Here is a 24305-nt window from a genome sequence, read left to right on the forward strand (position 1 = left end):
TATAAAAGCAGAGACTGGAAGCAGGCCGAATACTTGCTGGTCAGAGCTGGGCTTTACTTGTAAAGAGAATAGAAAAGGTGACGCTGAACTGCTACCTAGAGTATGGCTCTGTTTGAGGATATAGGCTTGGGTTGCGGGGTAGGTGGGGATGATATGATATACAATGACAGTCTTGGGATTAGGAATTGAGCCAAGGGGCTTGTTGGACCAGGAACGGGTCAACAATATCACAATGGAGAAGAAATTTCAAAATACCATTATAAGTCCAGTTTGGAATAGGGATCAGAGTAGAAGCAAACCACAAAACCACTAAACAGAAAAAGAGGATGGAAAACTAAATTAAAACAAAACTAAACTGGTTTCTGAGAATGGTGGAGTAAGTGTATTACAACCTTCTTCTCCCACTGATTGATTATAAATAAAATTTCTGAACAAAATATAGAAGCAACTACTCAAGGACTCCGAACAGTAAAACGAAGAACAGTTGGATTGTGGAGGGGAGTCAAAACTTAGAGAAGCAACCCACAGGAGAATACAGTTCCTGGTTTGGGGGGTTTTTTTTTCTTCTTTTCTCTTGCAGTTCTGCCTCAATGACAAATACACAGTTGGACAGTGGCACAAAGAGGCAAAACAAAAAAAAAACCTATCCATCTTGCCAAACAATCAGATTCAAAGGCTCTTGCAGGCCAGAGAATGTGGGGACTCTCAGAGTGTAGAGGGTTATACGAACCTCCACAGATCAGAGGCTATCTTGAGCACATGCACAGGACAAACCCAAGGCAGCATAGCAAAGACTTTAATAATTGAACTATAAACGAATATGTAGAACCATGGCCCAAGGCTTAGACTATCCACTAAGTGATACATGTGTGAGATAAACAAAATGTGGCATAGCCAAGGCTTTGAAAATTGAAAGATATGGGTATTACTGCCCATGGAATGCAAGGCAGACCGCGTGGACTGAATTTAACCAAGTTGTTTGTCTCCTAAAACAAACAAGAAAAAACCTCCAGAATATTATAACGGGGCACAGACTCTACATATCATAATATTCAAAATGTTCAGCATACAATCCAGCATTATTTGACTTACAAAAATACAGAAAAATATTACTAATTTTCATGAGAAAAGACAAGCAACAAATGCCAACTGTGAGATGATTCAGATGTTGCAAGTATCAAAGACTTTAAAGCAGCTATTATAACTATGTTCCATGGGGTAAATGAAAACACATTTAAAATAAAATATAAAGATAGACGCTCTCAGCAGAGGAAAAAATTGAAAATTAGAAAATATAAAAATAGCCAATTTGAAATTTTAGAAATAAAATATGCAATTATCAAAATAAATTCACTGGATGGTCTCAGTAGGAGAATGGCAATAACAAAGGAAAAGAGTCAGCGAACTTGAGGAGAGATTGATAGAAATTATCCAATGCAAAGAACGGCAAGAAAAATGGGCCACGTTGGACAATACGATAAGGTCTGTAACACATAGAACATTGGAGTTTCGGAAGGAGAGGAGAAATAAATTAGTGAAGAAAAGATGTTTTTGAAGAAATGGTGCTCAGAAATTTTCCAAGTTTGGTAGAAGACAGAAATTTACAGAATCATGTTCCCCAGACTCCAAACAAAAACAAAGAAAAAAAGAAAACATAGACATATCATAATCAAACTGCTAATTACCAAAAATAAAGAAAAATCTTAAAACAAGCTATTATTGGAAAATAACACAGTCTGTGAAGGGGAGTAATGATTTGAAAGACCAAAGATGTATTATCAAATCCCAGACTAATAAGACAGTGGAACAGCACTCTAATATGCTTAAGAAAAACAACTCTCAACTTCAGAACAAATGTGTTTCAGGGATGAAGTTAAAATAAATATATTTTCAGATTAAAAAAGACAGGAGAATTTCTCACCAGCAGACTTGTTCTATAAGAAATTCTAAAGAAAGTTCTTCAGGCTCAGGGGAAATAATGGCAGAGGGAAATGAGATAGAAATATAAAAAAGAACAACAGAAATGGCAATTCTGGGTAAATTTAAAATACTTTTTCCTTCTTACGTTCTTTAAAATAGTTATGAGTGTTGAAATAAAAGATTACAATATTGTCTTGTGTGGTTTTCACTGAATGTTGATATAATAGATAACTATAACACAAAGGCCTTTTGGATGGTGAACAGACTTATATGGTTACAAGGCTACTATGCTTTACCGGAGGAGGAACAATATTAACCCTAGACTGTCAAAGATCAGCTATGAAGACTGTAATCCTTATAGCAACCAACGACTTTCATATTACAAAGAAATATTTCTAAAAAGGCAATATGTGAATTGAAAGAAAAATATTCTGAAAATATTCAGGAAAGGGAAAATCGATGAACATAAAAACAGAGGGGACAAACAAAACTAGTAATAAAATGATGACTCTAAGTACAACCATGTCAATAAATATATTATTTGTAGATGGCCTAAACAAATTAAAGCCAGAGATTATCAGGTTAAAAAAAAAGCCAACTATATTCTGTGTATAGGAAGTCTACTTTAAATATAAAAATATAAATGTTAAAAGTAAAAAAAATGGAAAATATATACAATGTAAACACTGAACCAAAGAGGGACGTGGTGGCTGTGTTAACATCAAAATGTAGAGCAGGGAAAATTACCAAAGATAAAGGTGGATTTATACATAATGCAATATACAGGTGATGCATTATTGACTTGTCCACTTGAAACCTATATGATTTTATTAACCGATATCATCCCAATAAATTTAATTAAAAAATAAATTTTAAAAGAGGGATTTATATAATTAAATTGCAAGTAAGATATGACGAGGCTAAATGTGGCATCTAACAACGGAGCTTCAATATGTATGTCACAAAACCTGACAGAATTCGAGGGAGAAACAGACAAATCCAAAATTATTGTTGGACACGTAAACATTCTTCTTTCAGAAAGTACTAGAATATGGACAGACAGAATTAGTAAACATATGGAAGACCTGAGCATTATCAACCAATGTGACCTAACTGACATTTATAGAACGCTCTACCCACAACAGAAGACTATCCAATTTTTTCAAGTGTGCTGGACCATTCGCCAAGATAAGCCATAAGACAAACCTTAACAAATTTAAAACAAGTGAAGTCATATAAACTATGATCAGTGACCATAAAAGAATAAAAATAGTAATCAATGCAGAAAAATACCTGGTCCCTCTCCAAATATTTGGAAATTAAAGAACCCTCTTCGAAATAACACATGGATCAAGAAGGAAGTCATAAGGGATGTTACAAAATAGAGTGAACTGAACAAAAATAAAAATAGAACACATCAAAATTGTGGGATGCACATAAATACTTAGAAATTTCTAGCAAAATGTCTATATTAGGAAAGAAGAAATCTAAAATCAATATTCTAAGATAACATCTTTAGAAATATCAAAAAGGAACACTTCAAAAATGAAGCAAGTAGAACTGAAAATAGAAAAACAGAAAAATCAGTGAAATTAAAAACTTGTTCCTTAAAAAAAAATTTTTTGCCTTGATAAAATCCTAGCCGGACTGGCCAGAAAACTAAAAGACCAATACTATAAGCATCGGGAAAAACAGAAGAATGATGTCACCAAAAATGCCGTATTAAGAAATTCTGGGGTTCCGTCCCTCCATAAAACAATAAGCTTGGGGAGACTCTCAGACTCAACTTTTACAAAACTGTAGAATCTAGCCAAAAACTTAAACTACCAAGGGTAGATGCGGTGAAGAAAACAGATACTTCACTGAGGTAAGAGAGCACTGTGGCGTTTTACTTGGCCCACCTACATGACACAACCCCCAGATTGGTAGCAGCCATGAAGATGGCAGCCCACCCTTCCATCGCAGGTTACTAGTACCAGAGGGAGCAATAAGAACCTTGATCTTAAAGAATTCAGGTTAAGGGTTTCGAACGGAATGGCAGCTCCCTGAAAGAGTGAGGCAATGGTTTGCTTTTGTTTAACCCAACGGGGGACATTCACAGTGTTGGGGCTGCTTCCAGAGAGGCATTGCCAAACATATTTAAAGGCAAAAGTATTGACAGCGGCAGCCTGTTGGGGAAAGCAATAGACAGATTGAAAATTCCAAGAAAAAGGCTGAAAAAGAAGATACCTGAGAGAGTAAGGATTTTTATAAAGCCCCAACATATACCAGGGAATTGATGAGGACACAGACATGCCCACGGCTGGACGCATGCTCATAAAAAGCCTTAGAACAACACAAGCTTTCACATCCGGCCGAGTTTCAGACTTCATGCAAAGAAAAAGTAGAACGTAAGGCAGAATCAGTTCTTCCTAAACCGATCTACGGATCAAACACGATCCTAAATAAAACCTAAGATTTTGTGGGGGTAGAAATTCACGAGTTGATTCTTAAAATTATATGGAAAGGAAAAGGAACTAAAATTGCCAAAAGAATTTTTAAAATGTGTTCTTGATTTATATAAATGTCTAATTATATAAATGTCTAATTAAATTATATAAATGTCTAATTATATAAATGTCTAATCACTACGTTGTACATCTGAAACTAATGTTGAATGTCAACTGTAATCGAAAACTTTTTAAAAATTAAAAAATGAAATAAAATAGAATATATTATAAGACATGTTGAAATGCACATACTATAGGAAGATTGTATATTATAGGTTATCACTGAAAAATTATTTGTCATCTGTTTAATAGTGTTAAGATTTATGGTAAATTATCAGATAGTTTAGTATATTTGTTCACAGTATGTAGAGATACATCGACTAAAAATAACTCTTTGTGACAATGCAAAAGTGCTTCATATTTAACATTAGAAGTAATAAAATACTGGATTAGTAAGAAAAAAAATCAAACAATGTAATTTACCATATTAACAAAGTACAATAGAAAAGCCAAATAATTAACTCAATATATACAGCTAGAACATTTGAAAAAATTCCAACATTCGTTCCTCTTAAAAACTTTCAACGAACTAGGAATAGAATGTCCTGAACTTGATAAAGCACATCTAAGAAAAACTTACACTTAGCATTATAGTTTCTGGTGAAAGACAAGAAGCTTTCTCCCTAAGATTAAGAACAAGACAATGGGGTCTACCTTCACCCTAACTATGCAACATTACATGTGAGGTCTCTTTAGAGCAGTAAGGCCAGAAAAACAGCATCCATAATGCACAGGAAGAATTAAAATAGTCTTTCTTCTCATGTGACATAATCATCTATGTGTATCATCTGATGAAATCTAAAAAACTTACTAGAAATTCCACTTCTGGCATGTAAGCATGATGAGCTCTGCAAACCTGCTCTTCAGCAAAACTGGTGAAACCTTTCTTATTTTATTTTATTGTTTTATTTTTAGTTTCAAGTATATAGTACATTGGTTAGACATTTATATAGTTTATAAACAATCTCCCTGATTGCTCTGGCTCTCCACCCAGCCATTACATTACTGCTGCCTATATTCCCCATGTCATGCTCCCCATCCCGGTGACCCTCTATCAACTATTAATTTCAATTCTTTAACCCCTGGTGAAATCTATTTTAAAAACAACCATTTAAAGTTTCTGCAAATCATCTAAGGATTTACAACGAAAGGAAAAACGACTATTTATTCAAGAAAATCGACTCAAACTCAGTAAGGCTATTGAAAGTCCAGATATTTAAAACAAGACCTGTTCCCATTCTCGTCCTTCGCAGCCCAGTGAGATAGAAACTCAACTCCAGGCTGGTGCAGCCAAGAAAGAACACAGGTCTCTCTCCTCTCCCAGCTCCCAGCTGGAGGGCTTTCTTCCTGGGAAGGGCAGGATGCCAGCATTTCTCATTCTGAAGCAAGCTACCTATTGCTGAGGCTAAATTCTGGGCAAGTTTGGGGGAGGTAGGAGATCCCTTCGTCCTCCCAGCCTCCACTCATGGGATCGAGACTCTGACTGAGGTAAGACACTACTGAGAATACTACGGCCTCAAGTGCCCTCGATCTGGCCCATGGGGTAGTGATCCATGCTGGAAAATGCAAGCCACGTGCATTTACCTCATTGTGATCATATTGCTGATCATACTATATTGATGGCCAGCTCGGATCCAACTCAGTCAGCAGACTGCTCCTCTTTAGAATGTCAAGGGGACATGCGCTCGGGGTCTGGAGGACAAAGGCATGTCTCCCAGCTGTTCCTGAGCCACATCTGCCATCCAGGCAGGGATTCTGTTACCAGAAATGGCCTTGGTCAAACATCATAGTATAATACGCCATATGCATTTACTTAAGTGAAACTTCCAAAATCAGACCACTGAATGAAACCACTGAAATGAAAGCTTAGAACTAATTTCCAGTGCTCAAAGAGAAAAAAAACAGTTTTATATTAACCTCATTCATCAGTAGACTGCCGAAGGCACTTTTTAGATGACAGTAGCCAAGCAGATCTTAAAATAGTAACTGACCTCCAAGCCCAGGTCGCAGCCGGTTGTCATAGCCATCCAGAAGGCGATCCAAGATTCTGGTGAAGATAGTGATGTTGTCAGTGCTGTCATCGGGAATATCTGGGGCATGCTTGGGAGAGAGTCTGAGGCAGTGGGAGAAAAAGAGAGAAAAAATAATAGTTCTTAATAGGAGACAATTAAATGTCTGAACACTTGAATTCAAGATTTTAATCAATAGGCTGGACCAATTAAGTTAACCAAACCAGCAAGCACTTCCTGTTTTTCACGATGACTACCTGTGTAGCAAGCAGACAGTGGTCACTACACTTGAACTCTTACTCTAGCGCTGGCCTGAGTTTTACCAAACATACAGTCCGGCCCCAAGCCGGCGATGGAGAAACACAGGCAGAAATCCTGGACGGAATGTCCCTGGGAACAGTGCCTGGCATGGAGTTGATCCAGCAAATTTTCTTGCATGAATAAATGAGCCTCAAAGTAAAAAAAGGAAAATTTTGTTACTAAGAACTTGTCCCTCTTCTAGCCCAGAGAAACGTAGGTTCACCGAACGACAGAGCCGGACAGGCCCTTGAATGGCACGTAGTCTATCTACCTCCCACCCCATGAAGACAGAGTGGCAAAGCACTAGTAACGCATTAAACGTTAAAGCTACGAAAACTCTTAAGAGATTCCCTAATCTCTCTCATTTTATACCTAAGGGAATAAGCTCAGGAAGGACACCAAATTTGCTCATAGAGGACAGTCATATTGCTTATGAGAGGCACAGATAGGAGTCTAACCAAAGCTTTCTAGTTTTCTGGTGACCCGTAGCTACCTCCCGCTTCTCAATTTGGACCCCTTCTGTATGCCTTTCCAGGCACTGGACACTTGACTAACCACTTAATGTGGCCCAGGCTGTGACTGATACTTCCTCCTTATGGGGAGGAGCTTGGTCTAGTTTGGCAGGACGAGAAATAAAGAAAGGCCCTGGGCAGCTCAGGGGAAAGAGGATATTGTAAAAGAAATGGCCATTGCCAAGGGTCAAGAATCAAGACTTAAAAAAAAAAAAAAAAAAAAAAAAGAATGGTGTGAAATCAAATAATAGACTAGGAGTCAGAAATCCAGGGTCCTAGTGCCTGCTGTATTTGTGATTTGGAGTAGACCATTAAGCTAGTATGGTACTATCTCTCCTAGGTCTCAGTTTTTCCCATTCTTACCTTGGACCCAGAAGCTTGCCATTAATAGATATACAATAACTATTCCTAGTATCCAGTTAATCACATATATAAAAGACGCAGGATAATAGTTAAGAAGGAGTCTTAAGAGAGAGTCAATATGTCTCCCCATCAACATTTATCCCTCACAGTGAGAAAGGTTCCTGTTCTGAAAACGACTCTGAAAAAGATCTACAGAACAGTAGAAACATCTGAATTGAATAGTTCTCATTCTAAACTGCCACTCTCTATCTCATAATCTTGGAAAAGTCATTTTGAACCACAGTTTCCTAATTAAATTCACTTAGTCATTCAATGTATCTCTATTGAGCATCAACTATGTGCCTATTACTGTTCTATGTCGTGATAGAGCAGGGGAAAAGGGTAAAACAAGGTGAGTAATCGTCCTCCGCTTACAGGGTTGCTGAGAGAATCAAATGATAAAATAGCTACACGTGGAAGGAAAAAGGGACCTAGGCTTAAAGAGTCTGGAGACACACATTTGAATTTATTAGTTATGTGACCTTGAGCAAATCATACAACACCTCTGGTAACGCTTTCATCATCTTTAAAATTAAAATAACCTCACAGATATATTGTATTAACATTAAATAACATACTAAAATGGCCAGGCTTAATGCTTGATATCTAGAAGTATTTCAAGTTTGTTTTCTCTTTTTTAAAATAGCTTACGCACTCAAATGCGTTACTCAAATGTAAACAGTGACAACAAAATATTGGCACCCCCATCGGCCAAAAGTCATAAAGAAAGCTTTGGCCTCAGAGACACTGAAACCCACTGAAGAGTAGATATGACTGGCTGGTTTAGTGGCCAGAGCGCTAGAAATACTACAGGTTCATTGGGAAGGGGGACCAAAGAAGGAACTGCAGTGCAGAGCTAACAAACTGACATCAGTGTGTTGAAGAAATCAATACAGACACCCTGTGGGGTGACAGCGTACAGTTGGCTCAGTCCACCAATATTCTGAATCCACATGACATGAGCTGTGTTGGAGCACAATCAATTTTCTGCAAAATCCTCTATCATTTATCCCTTAACTCTCGCTGTGGGGAATCTTGACCCTGTTTAGCCTAAATTTGATTTCTGGGAAATAGGTCTATTGAATTAAAAGCAATTTCTTGGATTAATGGAAAGGGGTAGAAAGGAGAATCCTGCCAGGGTTGCAGATGAGTATAAAGGGCTTCAGAGATGGTCTACTCCAGGCAGATTTATAGATGAGAATTCTAAAGCCCTTAAACATAACTTTTTAACCACCCTGAGTGTGATGGGAAAGCTGAAATTTTGACCCAGAATTCCTGAATATAAGGCGAGTACACTGTGCCACATCTCTTACTGAAATACCAACTTCCTTGACAACGCATTTCCATCCCTCGCCGACTCTGTACTGATATGTTAGCAGCATTCTTCACTAATAACTTTCAAACTTTTAAGTCAAAAATCAGCACTACAGATCTCCCAAACACAAATTTCAATACATCTCTCTATGATTTTGTACTCGATTACTGAAAACATATTTTTTTGATGTGTACTAAATTACTGCACAGACAGGCCGAATGGTGGTTTAACCTGGAACTCAAGTCAGAATGCTCTCTTCCTCAATAACTAAACTGCAAAAGCTGACGATTCTGTAGTTTATGCCAACGTAAAGTAATTCGGGGGAACAATAAAGAATAATGATATGTCAGGATTATGGAGGACATTAGAAGATCACGTAATCCTTTCCCTTTGCTTTACAGATGGAGCACCTAAGACGACAATGAGAGAAAGGAAGTGTTCAAAGCCACATGCTTATTAAATCGATAACCATACTTGTTATTATTGGTTGAATCATACCAATTGCCTCATACCTGTCATTATCGGTTGAATTAAATACGACATTAATAATCCATTTTCGAAACATGAAAATGATGTTACTTATACCTTATCTGTAGGTTAGGCAGGTTTAGTCATTTTTCTAGTCCTAAAGATGAAATAGTGGTGAGTCCACAGGACTAGGGTCAATTGAACAGCGTTTTAGTCTTGGCCCAGCCATTAACTGATCTTGTGAGCTACACCCTGACATGTAAAATGGAGATAATAATTACCTACCTTACAACGCTTTTGGAAGAATCAGCAATAAATAAGATAATAAACATAAAATTGCTTTGTCGATGGTAAAGCCCAATATAGATTTGGAGTTGTTCATTCCTTTACCCACAAGTTTTGGAAATTTAATGAGATACCTTTTTTGGAGCTGCTAATGCAGTTCATACAACAACCCAAAGAGAGGAGAAATTTATTTCATTGAAAGGATGGCCAGGGTAGGGAGGGAGCAATTGGGGGGATCGTTTTATGAACTATAAGATATCTAACCAATGTGCTGTATACTTGAAACTAATTAAAATAAATAATTTTTTTCAAAAAGTAAATAATACTGCTCCTAATCTGAGAAGACAACATGGGTTATTATCTAGGTCAAGAAATTGTTTTTAGTCTACGGCCATGCTACTCTGAACAGGCCGGATCCCATCTGATCTGGGAAGCTAAGCAGGGTGAGGCCTGGTTAGTACTTGGATGGGAGACCACCTAGGAAGACCAGGTGCTGTAGGCATAAAAAAATTAAAAAAATAAGAGATTGTAAACTGGGAAGGTCCTTGCAGTCTGTGAGGTCAACCAAGGGTTGCCTCACCTTGAAAAAAAATTGTTTTTATATTCATCTAGAAAATCTCACATTTTAAAAATAAGACAAACTGTAATGATAAAAAAATCCATATATTTTTTTAAAAAGAATGATAGCATTTTCTTGAAAACTATATATATATATATATATCTTGGGGGAGAACAGATTTTTAAAAACAAAGAAAATTCAAAATTACTGTGCAGAAGGGGATGTCAGCAAGATGGAGAGCTAGAAGTTCCCCAAAATCATCTCTCCCACAAAAACAACCACCACCACAAAACTACAAACTGAAAGAAATGGCTCAGGGAAAGCTTAGGACACAAAGAAGCAGCACCAAAAATCAAAGGAACTCAAAAATCAAGGGTGGTCATACAGAAAAGTACAGGAAGCCTGTCGCCGGTGCAAACATCCATCCGGTCCCCCAGTCGGGAGGGACTCTGTACCTAGAGGCGTCCCCTCCGAAGAAGTCCGGCCTACGGGGAAGAAGTGAGAAGAAAAATCCCAGCCCCGCCACTGTGGACCTTTGCAGCCCTTGCTCCAGCAGTCTCCCCGTCTTCACTGACCCCAGATGACGGAGGAGCACGGAGTGTCGCCCCTCTGCATTCTGCTCTCCAGACTGGAACTGTTGCCAAGTTGAGACTTGCCGTAAGGGACCCCAGTTTCTGCCGTGCCCCGTTCTAAGGGAGCTGGCACCGTAGCGCCTTGACATGTACCAGGCTGCAGCTGCCGCTGTTCTCAGCCCACCCCGGACCCAGGTGGGGGCTGTGTCCCAACATTGCCAGGGCAACCTCTGCTGCCCTGAGCTCCATCCCCTGGGCAACGAATCATACTTTGGCTGTCATCATCTAGGCCTTGCTGCCGCAGCCCCGAGTCCCGCCCACCAAGTTCCAGGCTGCGGCTCTGAGTAGCCATGGCTACGGATGCTGCTACAGCCTAGCGCCTGACCTCTAACCCCAGGTGAAGACGCTAGTCTGCTGGCTGCCACTACCATAAGCCCTACTCCCTGGATTCTGTCATGCTTTGATGGTGATTATCAGTGCGCTGCTGTTGCCATCACTCACCAGATTGCAGGTCCTGGGCCCTGAGTCTTCATTGCAAGGGTCCTGCTGCTGGCTCTGGGCCCCACCTCATTCCCATCACAGGTCGAGAGTCTGGATCATCATTACTGAGATGAGCTCTCACTGCCCCCTGGGTTCCAGGTCATAACTGTGAGCCATCATCGCCACCGGTGCAACTACTACCCCGAGCTCCACCTTCACCATGGCAGATCGCTACTCTGACCCATCATCGCTGGGACCAGGCTGAACTCCAGCCCCGTTCCAGATCGAGGTGCTGAACTATCATTGTCAGAGGTGCTACCTCTACACTGAGTGTCACCTCTGAAGTTTCAGGTTGTGGCTTTGACCGGTCATTGGTGGGATCAGGCTACTGCTTGTAGCCCCATCCTTCGAGTCCCAGATCAGAAGTGAACTGTCATTGCAGGGTTGTGCTGCTACTACTGCCCTAGGTTCAGCTCCCCGTGTCCTGACACATGGCTTTAAGAGAACACCACCAGAGCTGCCCTGAAGCTATCTTTTGCCTTTCCCCTGAGGCCAAAGTTGAAATTTTGACCCACCATCTCCACACATGGCTACTACTGCGCCCTGGCCTCTGGCCCCAAGCCACCGTGCACCTTGTCATCCCAGGCCCCTGCCACTGCTACATTTCCCCCACTAGCCACATTCATAGTAGTGAGCCCTTCATATCCAGATACTGGTTCTATGGGGCTATCTACATACACTCACACCCTAGACACCAGCACCAAAGCTGCAGTAGATGCTCCTGGGTCCCAGGACCTGGGTGTTGTGAGAGTTCCACAGGTGCCCGATCTTGGAACGCAGGCTCCAATACTGCTCTGAGGGCTCTAAGTGTCAGCATGCCGTGACACTAGGCACTGGAGAGCATCTCCTCATCTAGAACTTCTTCCCATGGGCATCAGCGAGAGAGAGGGATGGAGGTCGGGGGGAAGGGAGGGAGAGAGAGAGAGAGCAGGAAGACCCTGGCAGTCTTAGGCTCTGGAGATCTTAATAGCCCTACCTGCCACTGCCACCTGCAGGTCATCTGTAGACTTGGCCGTGGAATGCCCCACACACAGTCTGGCCAATGGCAATCTCAGCCAATGTAGTGACATAAAGACTACACCATGGTGCCTTCCCAGGAACCAAAGATGCTGCATTCCACCCAGCCCGTGTCCTTAGAGCAATCTCTAGGTGAGTCTTTCTCTACTGAAATCAGTCCAAAAAGACTGGAAGAGGTGACTGCATCCTCAGATGTGCAGACATCAATGAAAACTCACTAGAAACATGAAAAAGCACGAAAATGTGACATGACTAAAGGAACAAAATAATACTCCAGTTACTGGCCCCAAAGAAATGGAGATCTATGAGTTATCTGAAAAAGAATTCAAAATAATGATTTAAGGAAGCTCAGTAAGACCCAAGAGGATCAACAAACTTACAAAAATAATAAATGAGCAAATTAAGAAATTCGACAAAGAAATAGAAATCATAAAAAATAACCAAACCAAAATTCAGAAGATGAATAATACAATGAATGAAATGAAAAATCCAATAGACAGCTACAACAGTAGGCTCAATAGTACAGAAGAAATAATCTATGAGCTCGAAGACAGATCTCTTGATATTATCTAATCAGGAAAGAATAAAGAAATTAGAATGAAAAATAGCAAAGAAAGTCTACATGAACTGTGGGAAACAATCGAAAGAAACAATATCTGTATTATGAGAGGAGAGAGAAAGGAGAGAGAAAGAGACAGAACCTTTATTTATAAAATAATGGCTGAAATTTTTTTTCCAAATCTGGGGAGAGATACGGCTATTCAGCTACAGGAAGATTATAGTCAACAATATTGCATTATAAACTTTAGAGATGCTAAGAGACTAGATCTCAACTGTTCTTAACACACAAAAAATGATAAATATGTGACATGATAAAGATATCAGTTAATGCTACTGTAGCAATCACACTGCAATATATAAATGTATCAAACAACACGTTTTACACCTTAAAGTCTTACAACGTTATATGTCATAATATCTCAAATAATAAACAAGTGGTTTTTTTTTTTTAATTCCTGCTCAGATCATGTCTCTGCACTGCTCACAAACTTTCCACAACTCTTTATGGCTTACCAAATAAAATCCAACTCTTTAGCTTAACACTCATGGCCTGCTATAAATCTTCGACCTGTTCCCAATCTATTTTTACGGCTTCAAATTTTACTACTTCTCACCGGAAAGCATAGCCAAATCAGATTACTCACCATTTCCCAATACTCTCTATGTTTTCATTATCCAAGACCAGTCATTGGAAAGGAGAAGGGATGCCAGTTTTATACTGGGAAGGGAATGAGAAGCACCTGGAATTCAATAACACACATTCGAATGTCTTCACCGAAGCCGCTTAAAAAAATAAACTGATTTTTGGCTAGAATATGCCCAATCCTTCTCAAAAAAAGACAGCTGTGCTTTCTTTTTTTTTCCCCCTTTTTTTCTCCCCACCCCAGCCGTTCTTTTCTTAAATAGCTTTTGTAAACTGGTAATGAAACTGGAGAAGTAGCATCTTGAGACATACCTAGTCGACATGTACCCCACCTGTTCACACTATTTGCTGAGTTAAAGTCAAATAAAAACCAAGATTTTCGTATCTTATTAGTGACCGATAGCCACTGCGTCACTGACTTCAGTAACACACAGGAAGGTCTGACTAGTCTATGTTGTGAGTGATTAAAAAACAAGGTACTGGACCTTAGAGATGTGATTCCATATGTGAACATAAGCGGACACGCCCCACCTTAAAATGGCTTGTCTTCCAAAGCTTGCAAAGAATTCAAGATGCATTCCTCCCTCTGAAACGATGCCATATAAAGGGTAGCTTGTCTTCCAGGCAAAGCTACGCAAGTCTTTCCATTATTTATCTGAGTGATTGTAACCATATTGCCAATGCATGAGCACTATTTCAGCAATATTTCTGAGTAAGTGGACTTTAATAAGCCAGCCTGAGAACCATTTATAACACTGCCTATGTGGAGAAAAGAATTATGACACAAAAGAAAGGAGAAACCACAGCACTAGGAATGTTTTCTCACCCACTATTAATTACTCTCTACCCCACTCCCATGGTCAAAGCAATGAGCCAGCCACCAGCTTACATCTCACAGTTAATCCTGGTGGCTGGTCTCCTCACAATGGAGAGTCCTGATGGCCAACATCTTAACCAAGAAATCATGATCATCGTCAGTAATGCTGAGACAACCTTGCCTTCACATGTGATGCAGCAGGAAGTCTCACCATAACCTACCAAGTATCCCTGATCCTGGCTTCGAATGCCCAGCCATGCTCTGTGTCACAAATGCCACATTTCGACTTCAAAAGGGAAAATGTAACTCTTATTCCCCCAGGCCCTATAAGAAAATTGCACAGGCCAGCCAGTCACGTGGCTGAGATACTAAGCATTCAGAGACTGAGGGATTACAATGCATAAGTAAATGTTCACATACATAAAAGAAATGAGCATTGCCTAATTCTTACTTGAAAGTGACCAAGTGCGTGAAATGCTATACATTGTAGCAGTTAATAGCATGTCCTCTGGAGCTAGACCGTCAGTTTCAGTCCTGGCTCTGCCACCTTCTAGCTGTGTGACTTTTGGCAAGTTGCTTGACCTCTCTGTGCCTCCAGATTTCATCCATGAAACAGGGATAACAGCAGCACCTAGCTGGGAGGTCCGTTATAAGGATCATGTTAACATCTGTAAAGGACTTAGAACAGTACTTGGTACGTAGTAAGAGTTAAATACAAGCTTTAAACTAACATAATAGAATATGAAAACTATAAAAATAAAGTCTTGAACTGAGTTTCAAAAGTAATTAAACAGCAAAGGAGAGTTTCCAGTTTGAAGCCATGTCTGGAAAACCACATCGTGCAAGAATAATCAAAAGTACTGAAAGTTAACCTGAACACGAGAAAGCATGGAGTAGCTCTGAGGGTTGCTATGTAGAAAAGCAAGTGAGTGCTACAGGGCCCTATAACTGGTCGGCATTGGAGGAAGGTGGACTTCTGCCTGAAATAGCAAGCACTTTCCAATCCCTCACTGGAGAGGTTCAAACTGGGAGGTCCGCCATCAAGCAGAAAGCAGGAGGGCTTCTTGACCAGCCTAGGAGCTTAGGACTGACAGCCTCTCAGCTCCCACATCTGCTTCTGAAAATCGAACATTTGATGATTGAATAGTAAAAAGTATTAACGCACTGATTCCATAATAGAGATTGTGTATATGGCAAGGATTGGACTCTCCTACTTATGCTTCAAATCACAGTCGGCTTGAGACATACCCGCCCAACACGTGCCCCACCTGTTTATACTATTTGTTGAGTTAAAATAAAATAAGAAACCAAGTCCTTCGTGCCTTCTTAGTGTGTACACGTGTGGCCACAGGTGCCAGTTTCTTCTGAGATTAAGAGCACTGAGAAAGTATCTTCCAGGATGAAAACAGACACAAGGACTGACACCTTTAGTACAATGGCGCCGAGTCGAGCTATGATGTGACGAGGAAACAAATAAGCAACTCCAAACCATTTTCTCTTAAGTTCACAGTACCTGCTGTCACCACTGCCACCACCATATAATCCTGATGCAGAAAAAGTGTTGCTATGGTGTCGTGTCCCTTCAAAATCACGGTCTCCACTCTATACTTAAACATATAAATATGGGGCCCTATACCCAATGCCTCTCATTTCCCCTTCCATATATATTCTCCACTCTTTTCCACTGTTTTCTTTCCTAGAAAGCTGACTCGTATGTGTTAACATCAACAGGGCTCCCACAGCCTCTGGCTTCACCTTGGGTTTGGCCTCCCTACTGAAGATCAGAAGAGGAAAGTCTGGCTATGTAACCCCCTGGGGCTTGCTCTCTCTGTGAGATCTCGTCCACTAAAGGTCTCTGCACTGATTAAGAAAGCTTTTCTTATGTGACGTATTTGTTGTTGGCCTTAGGTTTTTTTTCTCTAACCATTGGGGTGCCCCTATACCCAGACTATATCTTTACAATAAGGCCCTTTGCAAATCTACCATCCTCGAATAATGTTTTTTTTTTTTTTTTAGGCGAGGCAACTCTTGCTTGACCTCACAGATTGCAAAGACCTTATCGGCTTAGAATACCTTATTTTTTTTATTTTTTATGCCCACAACACCTGATCTTCCTAGGAAGTCTCCCATCCAAGTACTAACCAGGCTCGACCCTGCTTAGCTTCCGAGATCAGACGTGACTGGGCACATTCAGGGTGGCATGGCCATAGACTTCGAATAATCTTAATTGAAATGCTTCATTCATTTTCCTTGGGCCCCTGACTGATATGCATCTCAAGTTTCAACGAATCGCAGTCAGACCTGGAAAGAAGATCCATTTGGCACTTACTTGCTACTTAGGTTGACCCATTATGAAATTGCTTTTATTCTGCCATTTTGAACCGGAAAAATGACAGCTTCATAACGATCCAACTTAACACTGTTCACACATATAGTTCTCATTTGTTGATGGTCAAAATGCTGGGCCAGGAAGCAAGAGTGTAAGAAACATCTTTATTATGTGAAGTGGAAATTGTTCCCTGTAGCTTTTCCTTAAGAACATGGAATCAGAGACTGGTGTTCTAGACCCAGCTCTACTATTAATTTGCTATAAGGCCTTAGAAAAGTCAGTTTTCCTTTCCGTATCTCAATTTCTTTATGCACAAAATAAGGCTCAGACTAGATGTTCTCTATGGGTTTTTCCATGTCTGCTATTCTAAAACCAGAATCCCATATCTCTAACTATACCATCAGTTCTTTGAAAACAAGGACTGTACCCCAAAGTGTTGTCCAAGGTTCCCTACATCAGAATCATCTGGGGCATTTTATAATATGCATATTTCAGGCACAGTCCCTGGAGCTACTCATCCATCATCTGCAGGTGTGGAGCCCACTCCCCTGCTCACACATACTGAACGCCGAGACCCATTGCATTTAGCCTATGACTTATACAAAGTACTGAGCAATAAACCACTATTGATTGTCGAAGCTGCTTGAGTAGACGACCCAGCTGATTTAAGTGAATAAACCACTAAAGGTAGATAAGAATGCAGCAAATAGACTTTTTCCAACACACACACACACATGCGCGCGCGCGCGCACACACACACACACACACATAGCCAGAGAGGTGAGATTTCTCCAGTGTTTTCATGGTTTTCGTGGCAGATTCCATGCATGTCCATATGTAAGAAGCATAGCTAATAAACAACATACGACAGACGCTTTTCATCCGTCTGGCATATATTTTAAACTCGTAATGGTTCCCTTATCTCCAGCCAATGTAATTACAGTGCCAACCCTAATATTTGGAGCCAGGCTTTTAGTCGTCTCATCTCTCCAAAGCATGAATTGTATTGGACTTGGAAGAAAGTAAATAACAACAACAAACCTGTTTCTAAGCCCCTTCTGTATTAAGTCTAAACACTTCTCTCCGCTTTTTCAAGTAGGATCTCTTCACCTCCTCTTGAATATAATTATTGAAAGACTTGGCGATCTGATTTTCTAAGCATCAACAGACTATAAACAGACCAATGTAAACAGAAGTGACGACACCGAAGATGGAGGTCCAAAAAGACAAAAAGCAGATGTAGAATGAATATAATGAATGTTCTTTATGATAACCAAAGTCCCCAACAAAAGGGATTATTCTGTTCAAAATCCTTATTTTGGATTATAAGAAAGGATGCAGTACATTTTTAGAGAACTTTACTCTCCGGGTTAAAATTAAAAAGGTTTTAACACTTGAAGAAGTGAGGTTCATTTATTTAAAACATCCATCTTATTTAGAACATGTAGCATGGCCCAGTGAACACCAATATACATGAAGGGTTAATCAAACAGAATTAGTCTATTTTTCCAGACTGGGGTAAAGAACAGAAAGGGTATTGTGGGTCGTTTCTAAGGACATATTAGTCTGGTTCTATAGCCCTCGGCCCCAGAGACTACTGCTAGAAGAGATTATGATAGAAGGTGGAAAGACTCAGAATACTTTAAAATAATCAACCGTGCAAACATAATTAGGAACAAGTCTTAAAGTTTCCAAGAATAGGGGACGGTAGCAAAATGTCAAACAACAACAGAAAAACTACTACCAAAGAATCAAATATACTGTGTGATACAGAAATATTTCAAGGCTACGGGAATTATTTCTACTAATGGTATTCCCTGAATGAAATGGGATTTTAAAATCTAAAGTTCAATATAGCTGAAAAACACAGAATTTGGTGAAAGGAGGACTAAAAAATAAGGCTGAAAAGATCGGTAGAGACTGGGTCATAACAGGCCTTATAAAAATCACATTAAAGAGTTTAGATTTTAATCTAAGGACAACAGAAATCCATTAAATTACTCCAAACAGGATAGATATGTCTCAACATGCATTGTAGAAGAAACACTGGCTATAGAGTGACAGTTAATTTGGATGAGAGCAAGACTTCAGAAAGTAAGACCAATTAGAGATTCTTACAGTAATCCAAGCAAAAGACAACATTGGATTAAACTGGGGTGGTGGCAAATAGTTAGGGAAAAAAGTAGATGAATCCATGGGATATGGGATGTAAAAATGACAGATCATGGTGACTGATTCGATCTGGAGAGTGAACGGTAGAAAATTAACAAAAGTGATTCCGCTTTCTGGATGGGGTGAATGGTGGTTCTATTGCATAAAACAAGGAAAAATGGAAAAGTAACATGTTATGTTTGTCTGCTGTTTGGTTTTTGTTGTTTCTACTTTTAGAGTTGGGGGAGGGAGATGGAGATAATGAAACTAGTTTGGACATGCTTAGTTTAGGTAGTTTATGAAATAGCCAAGTGGATGTGTCCAATACGTAGCTGGATATAGAAGTCTGACACTCAAGAGAAGTTAGGTTAGGTACAGCGATTGAGATGAAAGTCATTGGCATATATGCATAAGTTAACAATGTTATGGCAATAGATGAAATCTCTTAGAGTTTGTATAGTAAGTGGAGTACATAGAACAAAATGAAAATACCAATACCTGAGCAATGAACGAAAGAAGAGAAGATTACCAAAGAGATTACAAAAGATCTTTATATCACAAAAGCCTTTGCTATAGCTGTGCAGTATTGTGAAAGATACTATAGAAAGCGTAGCCATTAAAGTATGAAGGAACCCAGGTATAGGACTTACTGTTGGAACTATGCCCAGACCTCTTTCACTGAAGGAAGCCGAGGAGGTTATACCTTCCTCTAGTCAGGTCTCAGGCAATGACTGATTGAGATGAGGCTACAAAAGCCCAGGCCCCTTGCCTCAAGGTGGACCAAATCTGTAGTGCCATCCATGTTTCAGATCTCTCTGCGGGCTCAAATGGAGGCTACACTTTAAGTGAAATCATGCCTTTCCTTTACTTCTTCCCCTTCCCAACTCACTTCCCTTAGTTGCTTACAAATTTCTCTGAGAGTATATTCTCAAGAAATCATTCGCTTAAGAATCCTTATCTCATGCCCTGCTTCTAGAGAATTTAATCTAAGAACCAGAGAATTGTTGTGTCTCTGGAGTCAAAGAAAGAATTATGTTTAAACTCACATTTATATTTTATGCATATATATGGATGCTTTATCTCATAATAAAAAGAAGTTAAGGAGGGAGGAAAGAGTCAACAATGTTAAATGCTGCTACATGCTACTAAAGAAACTGAGTTACGTAAGAACAGACAAGTGTTCATTTTAGCAACAGAGCCAACGTTGGCCATCTTGGTTACAGAAGTCGCCTTAGAGTCATGGGGTTGGCTGAGTGGTGGAGCGGAGTGAGAGGTAAGTAGAGACAATAAAGAAAGACACTTCAAGAAGTGTGACTGTGAAGAAGAGGAAAGACTTAAAGCACCATATGGAGGGAAGATTTTAAAATTCAAGATGGAAGATTCTTGATCACATTTAAATGCTAATGGGACAGAGCCAATAAAAAGGAACACGTTGAAGATTTAAGAGAGAGTGAGAACAAATGGCTGGAGAGAAAGGCTTTGAAAGATGTTACAGAGAGAATTCAAGCATGGGCTAGGGAGTTGCCCAAGAACACCTTTGAGATCTCTTTCTTCCTTGAGACTCTGAGCTGATGATGTGTTTCCAAATATAATGCAATGTCTAGGTATCAGGGACCAAAGTACTTTCGTTCACCTGGGGAAAAAAATCCAAATGTTTGATCCAAGGCAAGAATTTATCCCAGTACTTTTTTGTTCTAGGAATTAAGGGTTCTTACCCGCCAATATCCTGCTTCACAAAGTCCCCAGGTTCCTGTCGTCTTGACTCTCCTTGGCCAGTTGTCCCAGGGAGAATATTAACCAGGAAGAGAAGCCCAAGGTTGGTCATATAGAAGCGACTCATTTGTGATATCATCATCTTCTTAGGCACCAATTTGGAGACTCCTGTGAAATGCATATGCGAGGAAAGAAGGAGAAAGGAGTAGAAGACAAAGGGAGAGAGGAAAAAGAAAATTTTTAAAGATTTTAACTCCTTTAGAGACTTTTAACTTCCCTAGTATCCAGCTACTAAATGCTTAATGTGACAGTCCCCTTCCCCTAGTTAATCAATGCCACCCAAATTCACTCCTGACATACTCCTTTTTGAATATACCAGAGCCCATCTAAGAAAAAAGTAGTGTAAAGAGCTCCAAATCAGTACTCAGGAGTCTTAGGTTGCAGTTCCATGCCTTTCCCTGTCTTCCTATAACTAGGTGGGTCATGGAACTGCTCTCAGCCTCAGTTACCTCTTAGAATCTAAAAAACAGAAAGCTTAAAATAACCTCTCCTGTCTTCATCTTATTTTTCCCCAGTTCTGTCTGATCTTTACTATCACAAATGCCTTTGCCATACTTAACTAGAACACTGTAGTAAATACCAGAATGTTAAGACCTGGAGTCTCTTTATAGGATCTTTAGGATTGATTCTCATCTTGATGCAGTTAAGCAATTTTCCAAACGATCAAATGGCCTGAGGTAGATAGACTGTATCCTCTGAATCAGGCTGAGAAAATGCTGAATGATGAGACGCATTGACTCTTGCATAGGAACGCAATGTTTCTCCATAAAGAGATATTTGAGGGCGAAGCCAGCTCTGTATAGGGGCCACGACATAAAGAAGAAATCCAAGCCTAGCTTCCTAGTACACAAGTCCCAAAGGGGTCGGCAAACTATACTGATGACAGAATTATGTGATTTAGAGTTGCCTACATGCAAGGCTGTTGTATGAACTCTGGGCAGTGGAGGTTTATACTACACACGGGGTTAAAAAAAACAGCATAAAGTGGGACTTGCTTGCTATCTCTAAACTCTACGGCTTCTTTGAATTTGAGACATTGACCACTTGAAGGAGAGCTAACTGATCTAACACCATGCTCTTTTCAGTCATATCAGAGGTTTCACTTTCAGAGGAAATAGAAGAATATGAAACTCTTTCCTAAGGAAAGTTCATGAAAGAGATTAATATAATGTGTAAAATAGATACATGCTGGAGAGCTATTCTGGTAGATGAGAAGATGAAGAACGAGTCTTTCTAAACTGAGCCCATCCATCAAAAAGCAGCCACTAGGTTCTATGTTAGATTGTCTTCTTGAATCTGTGTGAGAAAACAGTTATTTGCAGTTGCTACTTCAGCATTTTACAGTCTGACAGCCGTAATCACACCCAGAGTCTGGACATTTGGATAAAGACCCCGCTTAGGAGTCCCACCACGAGTTCTTACTTTCCTTTTACTGGGGCACCTTTTTAAATAACCACTTACAATTGAGACCATGAAAAGTTAGTGACCTCTGCTCCAACCACCTTGTAAGTAACAGTTGCTTGCTACCCTGCTCTCTATCTCCCCCTTGCTTGTCACTTGGGATGGAGGACTGCCCTTCCCTGAGCTCATTGCCCTCCTCTTTCTGGGATCAGTAAGTAATAAATCTTATGACTCTATTTCCTCTGTGTGAGTATATTGAAACTGTGCCTGAAGGGATTAATAAATACAAATTGGTAGAAATACAAATTGGTAGTTACAAAGTAGTCACGGGAATGTAAAGTACAGCATAGGGAATATAGTCAATAATAATGTAATAACTATGTATCTTACCAGGTGGGTACTAAAGTAATCAAGGGAATCATTTCATAAATTATATAAATGTCTAACCACTATGCTGTACACCTGAAACTAACACAATAATGAATGTCATCTGTAATTGAAAAAAATTTTTTTTAATTAAAAAAAGACTAATAGAAAAAAAACAACAACCTGGGACTGTCACTTCTCAAAGCGGGAGCTCAGATGATGAGGGCGGTACCTACCAATCCCATGTGGCTGGCTTGTGCCTCCTCATTCAGCAGGTAATAATCTACATATTGTTAATTTAATACACCAGCTACAGGCCCCCCAACACAATCAGTTATAGGCATAGAAAACTATGATACTGGAGAAGATGGACTTCTGACATGAGGAAATGTCCACATTAGAGATAGAAAGTCATAATATCAGGTTGTATCATATAAAATCATGAACCAACATGTGACGATTTTTGTTTCAGCAAACGATCATTTCTTATTGTCAGTCTATGTGTGGTGACATTCATGATTCATAAGCTGTACAAGAGTTGATGGTCATTTTACAGAAATTAACAGAAACAACAGTTCAGAAAACCATAGCACATGAGTAAGGAAATTTGGTGCATGAGCAGACAACTCTGAGGCATGAGAAACAAATGAAGAGACAAAGAAATATGTCCCATATGAAAGAACAGAACAAGGTTCCAGAAAAACAACTCAACGAAATGGAGACAAGCAATCTATAAGATGCAGAGTTCAAAACACTGGTGATAAGCATGCTCAATGAACTTAGGGGAAGAACAGTTGAATGCAGTGAGGACTTTAACAGAGAGATACAACACATAAAAATGGAGATAGAAAACATAAAAAAGAACCAGTCAGAAATGAAGAATACAATAATAGAAATGAAGAATACCTTAGGAAGAATCAACAGTAGATAGACGAAGCAGAGGATCGAATCAGCAATTTAGAAGATAAGGTAGCAGAAAACATCCCAACAGAACAGCAACAAGAAAAAAGATTTATAAAAAATTGAGGATAGCTTAAGGGGCCTCTGGGATAGTAACAAGTGTACCAACATCATAGGGCTACCGGAGAGAGAAAAAAGAGAGAGCAAGGAATTGAAAACCTATTTCAAGAAATAATGACAGAAAATTTCCCTAACCTGGGGAAGGAAATAGACATACAAGTCCAAGAAGTACAGAGAGTCTCAAAAAAGATGAGTCCAAGGAGGCCTACACCAAGACACATCATAATTAAAATGCCGAAGGTTAAAGGCAAAGAGAAAATCTTAGAAGCAGCAAGAGAAAAGCAGTTAGTTACCTACAATGGAGCACCCATAAGATAGCAGCTGATTTCTCAAAAGAAACTCTGCAGGCCAGAGGGACTGGCATGAAATATTCAAAGTGATGAAAAGCACCGACCTACAACCAAGATTACTCTATCCAGCAAAGCTATTATTTAGAATCGAAGGACAGATAAAGAGCTTCCCAGACAAGAAAAAGCTAAAGGAGTTCATCACCACCAAACCAGTATTATAGGAAATGTTGGAGAGACTTCTTTAAGAAAAAGAAAAAATAAGATAAAAAATATAAATAATAAAATGGCAATAACGACATATTTATCAACAATTACTTTAGATGTAAATGAATTAAATGCTCCAGTCAAAACATAGGGTAGCTGAGTGGATAAGAAAACAGACCCTTACATATGTTGCCTACAAGAGACTCATTTCGGTTCAAAAGACACACAGACTGAAAGTAAAGAGATGGAAAAAGATATTTCATGAAAATAGAAACAAAAACCAAAAGCTGGGTTACCAATAC

At 39.5% G+C, this 24305-nt stretch overlaps 1 protein-coding gene and 2 pseudogenes across 1 annotated transcript in view; 1 reads left to right on the forward strand and 2 right to left on the reverse strand.

Annotated features, from left to right (window-relative positions):
- The window catches only part of GABRA3 (gamma-aminobutyric acid type A receptor alpha3 subunit), a 191986-nt gene that overhangs the window by 94270 nt on the left and 73411 nt on the right, over nucleotides 1–24305 (reverse strand). The window contains exons 2-3 of the mRNA XM_006904791.1: nucleotides 20665–20830; nucleotides 6461–6582 (exon numbers count right to left, since the gene is read on the reverse strand). Coding sequence (XP_006904853.1) covers nucleotides 6461–6582; nucleotides 20665–20804 — 262 coding nt within the window. The 5' untranslated portion in view covers nucleotides 20805–20830. The remainder of the gene's footprint in view (nucleotides 1–6460; nucleotides 6583–20664; nucleotides 20831–24305) is intronic.
- LOC112479731 lies at nucleotides 10144–10262 on the forward strand (annotated as a pseudogene).
- LOC112479741 lies at nucleotides 16563–16681 on the reverse strand (annotated as a pseudogene).

This window comes from Pteropus alecto, unplaced genomic scaffold (assembly GCF_000325575.1).
Source record: "Pteropus alecto unplaced genomic scaffold, ASM32557v1 scaffold141, whole genome shotgun sequence".
Classification (NCBI taxonomy): Eukaryota; Metazoa; Chordata; class Mammalia; order Chiroptera; family Pteropodidae; genus Pteropus; species Pteropus alecto.